Below are 8,692 nucleotides of genomic sequence, written 5' to 3'. Positions count from 1 at the left end.
CTCCAGAGGATCCTTTCCAGTGCAGCCCCCCCCTCGGAACAAGCCCCCTCCCTCTTGTCCCCCAGCCAAGCCTCTGCCCTCAGGGCTGGGGGTCTGTTGGGGGTTAGGTTTGTTCCTTCTTTCTCTAAAGAATTTTTTCCCCAGAAGTTACCAAGGAGACCAAGTGTTGGATACTTGAGGGTACTTAACCAAAACAAAGAGGTGGACAAAATTAGAAGGAAGAGATAATGCAGGTAAAAGGCAAAGCTTGAGACAGCTGCGGGCTCTTCTTTTTCCGGCATTCGGGGAGAGAGAGAATGGCTGTTGCTGGCTGGAAAAGTTTCACTGTGGCCAAAAGGATCCAGTCCTGGAAAATCTACTATCATCAGCTCTGCCTCGCCTTCGGCTTCTTCGGCGCAGCTCCTCTTGCTGCAGCGTGACCCTGCACCCCCTGCGCTGCTGGGACATCCTGCCCCTGCCTGCCGGGACACCCTGCCATCCCAGTTACCAGCCCGGGACTTTTCCACTGTTTCAGCTTGGTGCTCTGAGGATCCTGCAGAGACACCGAAACCAAACTGCTCTGGGTTTTGTGAAACAAAACCCTCAAGGATCTTGGTACTGTTTTCGTTTATTATTAATGCTGTAGTTGTTTGGTGAGGGTTTTTTGTGTTTGTTTACTTTGTAATACATACTAATAAAAAACTGCTATTCCTATTTCCCAAATCTTTGCCAAAGAGCCTCTGATTGTAATTTATAATTAAAAAAGAAAAAAAAGAGAGTGAAGGGGGGGGGGGGGGGTTTAGACTCTCCATCCCAAAAGAAACTGCAGTTGTTTTTTTTTTTTTATTACCTAGCAGATACCTGTCTTCCCAAACCAAGAGAGGGTCCAAGGCGTAAAGCCCCTCCTGTGCAGGCAGAGCTGCAGCCGAGCCGTGGGGCAGCTCTGCAGCCCCGTCCCTGTTCCCTCTGCAGAGCACAGGGCTGGGAGCAGCTGCCTGGCACTGGGGGGCTCTGGGAGGGGGCACAGCTGGCTCAGGGTGACCCTGTCCCCAGTGCCCGGCTGTGGGCAATGCTGTCAGTGCAGCCAGGGAAGGAGCTCCATCTCATTTAATCCAGTGCCATCATTAGGACACTTGAAAGTCTCCCTGAGATTTCCTTCCAAGCTTCCAGCTTCCCTCCACAATGCAAACCTGCCCTGTAGCATCTTTGTGTTATCTGAAAGCCCCACGGGGAGACACACAAGTTCTGTGATGGAGAAAATGCTGTTGGGTTGGTGGAATGAGTCCCGTGTGTTCTTGGGTACAAATGTGGGGCTGAGCCCTTGAGAAGAGGATGGACATTGGGTGGACTTTGGTGGATCCATCAGCTCTCAGCAGTGTCAGGACGGTTTTTAAAGGAAACATGGGAGGGTGATCATCCTGTGTAGGGGACAGGTGAAAGCCCAGAGAATCCTGGAACAGGACAGGGTGACAGAGGTCCTCCCCTCATTCTCCATGCACCACCTTGCCTCAGAGAACTTGCTCTGTTCTCCCTAAGCGCAGCAGCAGAAATGCTGAGTTTCTGACATCAAAAATAGTCAAGTGGAGATGAAGAAAAGCTGTTGAAAAAACTCTAGAACATTTAAACAGACTTTACCATTCCTGGTCACTGGCAGTGGGAGTACAAGCTGACAGAGACTTCTGTATTAACAGGGTTTCAAAGTGGAACACGAGGACGGGTTCCCTGTCCCCCTCTCACGTCTGCACGGCAAGGCTGAATTATAAAAACCCTGCATGTAATTGCCCTGAACCTGAAGACCCACTCAGCCAGCACCAACCAGGGCTCCCCAGTTGGAGTTTAAGGAAAATCTGCTAGAAAATCAAAAGGCTGTCAGTGTGATACAGAAGAATGGTCTGTGGGAAAAGGCTTTGATTTTACTGAAAGAACTTTCTCCTAACCTGTCACTGATCTTTTCTCCTTGAACAGGCCCCCATGGCCAGACACAGCAAATGTCCAACAGCAGCTCCATCAGCCACTTCCTCCTGCTGCCATTGGCAGACACGCGGCAGCTGCAGTTCCTGCACTTCTGCCTCTTCCTGGGCATCTCCCTGGCTGCCCTCCTGGGCAACGGCCTCGTCATCAGCGCCGTAGCCTGCGGCCACCACCTGCACAGCCCCATGTTCTTCTTCCTGCTCAACCTGGCCCTCACCGACCTGGGCTCCATCCTCACCACTGTCCCCAAAGCCATGCACAATTCCCTCTGGGACACCAGGACCATCTCCTATGAAGGATGTGCTGCACAGCTCTTTCTGTTTGTGTTTTTCATTTCAGCAGAGGTTTCCCTCCTGACCATCATGTGCTATGACCGCTACGCGTCCATCTGCAAACCCCTGCACTACGGGACCCTCCTGGGCAGCAGAGCTTGTGCCCACATGGCAGCAGCTGCCTGGGCCAGTGCCTTTCTCAATGCTCTGCTGCACACAGCCAATACATTTTCCCTGCCCCTGTGCCATGGCAATGCCCTGGGCCAGTTCTTCTGTGAAATCCCACACATCCTCAAGCTCTCCTGCTCACACTCCAAACTCAGGGAACTTGGGCTTCTTTTGTTTTCCATCTGTTTATGTCTTGGTTGTTTTGTGTTCATGGTTTTCTCCTATGTGCAGATCTTCAGGGCTGTGCTGAGGATCCTCTCTGAGCAGGGACGGCACAAGGCCTTTTCCACCTGCCTCCCTCACCTGGCTGTGGTCTCCCTGTTCTTCAGCACTGGCACATTTGCCTACCTGAAGCCCCCCTCCATCTTCTCCCCATCCCTGGATCTGGCCCTGTCAATTCTGTACTCGGTGGTGCCTCCAGCCCGGAACCCCCTCATCTACAGCCTGAGGAACCAGGAGCTCAAGGATGCCCTGAGGAAAATGATGAGTAGATGCTTTTCAGGAGCAACAAACTGCCTGTTTTCTTGGCCATAATTTTCAGAATGGAACTCATGACAGGCTCAAAAGGCCTTCCCAGGTCTTTGGTAGTGTTCAATGGGTTTTTCTGTCAGAAAATTATCCCCAGTGAAATTTTTTTAATCACCCCCATCTAATTCACTGTCTGCCTCTTGAATTTTATCCAGAAGCTCTGTAAACCAGGATTTACTGTATTGCTACATTTCAAGAAAATAAACTACCTTGCAGTGCTTGTTTTTCCTGGGATCCCATCTTTGTAACCTGCATGAAGTTACAGGCGAGAAGGGGAAAAGAGTCCCAGCACAGCTACACTGCCAGGGAGCAGCAGTGCTTGGTCCTTTCAGTGCTGCTCTTCCCAGCTCCAGCCTCTCCTTCCCAGCCCTTCTGTGGCTGTAAGGCCGCAGTGCTCTGGCACATTGGTCACTGTCCTGCTGCGTGTCCCTGCTGTGACCACAGGCAGGGACTGGCCATGGGCACTGCTGGGACACAGGCAGGCTCCAGCACAGCAGCTCCAGCAGCACAGGGAGGGCAGGGCAGGAAGGCTTTGCTCTCCCTGCAGAGTCACTCTCAGGAACAGGCCCAAGGAACAGACTCTGCAGAGGCTCCTTGTGCTCCTTTTTCTCCCAGGGCTCAGTGGGATGACATCAGGGTCCCAGCGTGGCCTTCAGGGGACTCAGGGCTGCCTCAGGTTCTGCTTGTTGGTGGCCAGGGCCCATCAGATGGTGAATGGCCTGTGCTGAACCTTCCTGGGGCTCTGCAGCTTGTGCCAGGGCTGATGGCAGGGGAATGTTTGTCTGGAGGGCCTTGGCAGCTGCCAGGAGAACACAGGGGAGCTGCAGGGACAGCGTGTGCCAGGGATCAGCAGGGAGTGGAGCTCCCTGGGCACAGGCCTGGCCAGGGTGGGGTCACGCCGAGATCAAGGACTGAATGTCTGCTGTGAGCCAGGAGAGCTCTGCAGCCCCAGGGGACACAGCAGGCACAGGGAGAGGAGTCTGGGCACTGACTGCTCTGGCCCTCAGGGAACTTCCCCAGGAGGATCCAGGGCAGCCCCAAGGCCATGTGGCAGCCCTGGAACAAGGCAGGCAGCTCTGAGCAGCCTCCACGGCCCCAGCAGAGCCTGTGTGGGAGGGGGTCAGTGCAGGGAGCACCATCAGCTGCCTCTGTCTCCCGGGCTGAGCAGCAGAGCCCAGCAGAGGCAGCCCAGGGCCCCGGGCAGCACAGCCCCCGTGCTCTGCAGAGCAGCAGCCCCAGCTCGGGGCTGTGGGCAGCAGGGCAGGGGCTGCAGCAATGGCTGCTCAGGCCAGCACAGACGTGTTCCCCTGGGAAAGGCTCTGTGGGCAGCTGCTGTGTGCCAGGAGCAGAGCAGGAGCCCGTGGGTGTGCAGAGGAGCCCTGGCAAGAGGCTGCCCTGTCCCTGGGGCAGCAGCAGCAGCCTGAGGAGCCCCGGGGCCAACTCTCTGCTGCTGTGCTGGGCAGCGGGGCTGGCCCTGGGGCTGCAGGAGCTGCCTGAGCTGAGCATCTCCTGAGCATTGCAGACACAGAGTGGCTGTCCATGACCTCCAGTGCCTCCAGTTCCTGCTGCTGGGCCAGACTGGACTGGGCTGCTCTGCAGGGCTGGGGCAGAGAGAGGAAAACAATGGGCCCTTGATTATAAGAGTCCCCGCAGTTTCACACCGGTCCCTTGGTTCCATGGGGCCCCACGGTGTCACTCTGGTCCCCTTGGTCACACCAGGCCCCGCAGTGTCACAATGTACCCTTGGTTCTGTGGGGCTGCAGTGTCTGTTCTGCCACTGAGCAGGGTCGGCACCAAAAACACAGACACAAGGTTCAGGTATGGTGTGATTTATTATAACGCAAAACTGCAAAGAATGACAAAAGGGGAAGCTCAGCAATGCACCCAATCGTCACTACCAAAGATTGCCTGCAGTGATTATGAAAAAAGATGTACCTGTTACTCTCAGACTTTCCCATCAACCAGATCCACACATCAGCTGGGGGAAGCTGTCACAGCCAAGGACTGCAGAGCCACTCCCGGACACTGGGAATTCCTGCAGGTGCCTCCAGCCACAGGTGAGGCTCCAACCCGGCTGTGAGAGGGCCCAGCTCTGACAGCGCTGAATAAACAAACTGACAGCACTTCTGGTGCGGGAACATCTGGTTTCATTCTCCTCTTGGGTTTGTTCCAAAGCCTGGTCAGAGCTCAAATATAACCAATAACCAATACCATCCACCCCCAAACAAGGCCAGATGTCGGATTTCATGGCCTTGTCCAGTTTCTAAATACAGAAAGATCAATCCATGTTTCACTGATGAGGGGATACGTCTATCACAGCACTAATGACCATGCATATTTCATTAATGAGCACATACAAAGATAATCTTTGGTTGGAAGTTACATCCAGAGGACACCTTGGCTCAGGGCCTGTTGTCCAGCCTTGGTACTTCAGGGACCAGGTTTAGTGTTGGGCTTGACACTGCTGGGTGAACGGCTGGACTTGATGTGCTCAGAGGTCTTTCCCAACAGAAAGAATTCTATAATTCCAGGATTCCATCTGCTGGATTCAGTTAGGTCCATGTTAGCAGCATTACTTGACTCAAGAATTTCCTCTTGGTCAGTGCTTGTGGCCTAAGGCTTCAGCTCCTTCAGCTCCTGCTGCTAAGCTGCTCACACTGAACGAGACGACTCGGAGAGAAGAATACAGTTCATCCAATTCCTTCTGGGACACTGAGAGGGGAGGGTGTGAAAACAGGAGCACTGTTTGGTGTGGCCTCCTCCCTGCCCTTCATGCCTTTCAGCACTTTGAAGCAGCCAAGAGCTTTCTCCAAGAGTGCAATGAAGCAGCTGCTCCTGCTCCCAGGTCCGGCTCTTCCCAGTCTCTGACCTTGCCTGGTTTTGTCCCTCTTGCTGTGCCCTCTGTTCCCCCTGTGCTCGGTGGCTGCTGCCCAGGACTGTGGAACTGGCACAGATCCAGTGGTGGAGACCCTCCTTTCTCTGCCCTTGCAGCTGCCTGCTCACAGCAGCCTTTTCCATCTGGGAAGCTCTACGTGGAGAAGGAGTCCCCACCTCTCTTCCTTTCACAACCCCCAGGAGCCCAGGGCTGCCATCTCAAGTCCCTGCTGGCCCTGAGGGCTCCCGGGTGCCTCAGGCTGCTGTGACACCACTGCCCACGGGAGGGAACAGTGGCAGGGGCTGTGCTCAAAGTCAGCTCCATGTGCTGCTGCTGCTGCTGCTGCTGTGGGGGTCATTTGTCCAGCCCTGCCCCAGACTGAGGGATCAGATGCAGGCCCTGCTGCTGCTCCCTGGGGATCAGGCACAATTTGGTTGTTGCTGTCAGGGCCAGCAGAAGCCGTGGCTGGAGCAGCGGGTGCTGACAGTGCCCCAGGGCCCGGGGCCGGAGGGGTCCCTGGGCTGGGGGCTGGCAGGAGCTGCCCCTTGTTCTCCCTCTGCCTCCCGCAGAGCTGGGCCGGGCACAAGTGGGGCAGCACAGCAAACAGGGAGCCTGCCAGTCTCTTCCAGCCCTGTCTGCTCAGAGTTTGGGCCTTGGAGCTTCAGGTGGACAAAGGCAGCTGCTTCTGCTCCCTCTGTGTGTCCCCGTGTTCAGCAGTGCTGCTCCATCAGTCTGTGCCCAGCAACGGGGAAAAGCCTCAGCCCTGCAGGGCCAGGAGCTGCCGGGCTCTGCCTGAGCAGCTCGGCCACCAGGAAGGGAGCAGCTCCACAGGGGAACCAGGAGCAAAGGAAATGCCTTTTATAGGATGTGTTTTATGTTTTGAAAAAAAAAAAAAAGAAAAAAGAAAAAGAAAAGATTAGAAAATATATAAAAGATAAAAACTACCCCAAATGTTTAGTGAAAAGTCTTCTGTAACTTTGGATTAGGAAAGAGGTAACTGAGTTTTTGAACAGACAACTCAGTGACTTACTTTGTTAATGTGCTGGTGGAAAAAATCCGTCAGCTGAATTCCTTTGGCAGATTTTGGGCTTTTTAACCAATATTAAGTTAATTTAAATAGTGGATTGGAGCAATAGGAAATTGAAAGATGGAATGTGCATGACTGCATCGTGAGTGTAAAAATTTTGCAGTTTGAAACTTAGACATAAAGTATTGCAAAAAAATAAGATATATAAATCTCAGTAGATTGTGTGACAGCAGCTTTCCCTTGAGCATGTGCAGCATCACAAAGACTTCATCAGTGGGACTGGGGGTGCTTGGAACTTCGTCCTGTTCCATTCGTGAATGTCATGAAATGGGACTTCACCTGCCACCAGCCCTGGTCACCCTCTGCCACCGCAGCTACTTGGACCTTGTGGCCCCCAAAGCAGATACAAAGTTTTCCGGCTGCTCCCCCCTTTCCACAGATCCACAGAGAGCTGGGATTTTTCCAAGTCTAGTGGCTCCATCGTGCCATATTCCTAAAGAACCAGCAGCACATCCCAATGAATAGGGCGAGTTACACTGATGGTTGTCAGCTCCATTTCCTGCCTAGAAATCCTGAAACTGCTTCTGAATGCGGCTCCCCTCAGCTCTTGGAAACCTACTCACAAAGAGCTGGGAAAAAAATTCCCTGACCATCAGCAAACAAGTGAGTTGTGCCAAAGTTAGAGCTCTGTGGGAAATCTCTATCCATCCCTATCCTTTTAAAATATCTGTATGTGGGGGTGTGCATGGATGTGTCTTGTATGGAAAGGAAGGAGTGCACAAGCAGCATGACTGACACCTTCACTCTGTGTTCATTCCATACCCAAGGGAACAATGATGTTATGGAAACCTTTGTATAGATAGACCCTTCTGTCCATGGATACAGAGACATCCCAGAGCCCCTGGCACACACAGACCCTTCTGTCCATGGGTACAGAGACATCCCAGAGCCCCTGGCACACACAGACCCTTCTGTCCATGGGTACAGAGACATCCCAGAGCCCCTGGCACACACAGACCCTTCAGCTTCAGCCTAACTGAGGTGGGTGGGTGGGCCGGGAAGAGTGGGGTGGCTCATGGGACTTCACAGAGCTCATCCTGCTGGAAGGATGAGGAAAAGGGAGTGGGAACTCAGCAGTGAGGAGAGCTGAGGGCAAGAGAGCAGCTCTGAATGACACTAAAATGCCACCAGACCTCTGAGGCATTGCTGCCCCTCAGCCAGTGACAGGATGAGTCCCTAAGCCTGGGGCTCGGTCTTCCTCATGGTGACAGGCACCAAGGATGGCAATAGTGTGATGGAGACTGCAATCAGCTGGGCACTCACTGGGGGAAAATAGGGAGCAGTTGTGAAGGAAAATGCAGGTGGGGGACAGAACTGTTCAGAGAAGGCCTGAGCTACAGCTTGAGCAAGCTGAAAAATGTCATTTGGCGTCACCCCAGATAGATTTCATTTCAGAAGGTATTGAACAATTTTATTTTGGGGAGGTGTCATGTTATCCCTTGGAGATGCATCCTCTGCAAACTTGAGCTGCATTGCCAAAATGCTCAAGGCAAGTCTGCTGCAGGTCACACCGTTTCTTCTTTGGCTGATCTCGGCCCGGTGCTGAGCTCCAGCAGAGCCCGGGCAGAGCCCAGAGCAGCCTCAGCATCCGCAGAGCCCGGCTGCAAGGACAGAAACCAGAAACCGCCCGTCAGCTGAAGGCTCCTGTGCCCTTGTCCCAGCCGCCCGCGGTGCCCAGGCCATGCTGGCCGTGCTCAGAGCGGGGCCCAAAGCTGCCCATCATTGCTGCCTTTGGCAGCAGAGCAGGAGCGCAGGACACGTGCCCAGCCTGCAGCCAGCCAGGCCAGATCCACCTCCCCAGCAGCTGCCCAG

The 8,692-nt window shown here is 54.0% G+C and overlaps 1 protein-coding gene across 1 annotated transcript; it reads left to right on the top strand.

The window, feature by feature from the left end:
* The first annotated feature begins 1,967 nt into the window (after positions 1–1,967).
* LOC136303514 (olfactory receptor 14J1-like) lies at positions 1,968–3,109 on the top strand. The gene has a single exon (XM_066207169.1). The coding sequence runs from the start codon at positions 1,968–1,970 to the stop codon at positions 2,922–2,924; it is 957 nt and encodes a 318-aa protein (XP_066063266.1). The 3' UTR covers positions 2,925–3,109.
* Positions 3,110–8,692: the final 5,583 nt, after the last annotated feature.

The sequence above is a fragment of the Chamaea fasciata genome, unplaced genomic scaffold, assembly GCF_029207755.1.
Source record: "Chamaea fasciata isolate MVZ Bird 193981 ecotype frontalis unplaced genomic scaffold, bChaFas1.0.hap1 SCAF_35, whole genome shotgun sequence".
In the NCBI taxonomy this organism is placed as follows: domain Eukaryota; kingdom Metazoa; phylum Chordata; class Aves; order Passeriformes; family Sylviidae; genus Chamaea; species Chamaea fasciata.
Note: the sequence above shows the minus strand (reverse complement) of the source record. Positions and strands in the feature narration are given on the sequence as shown.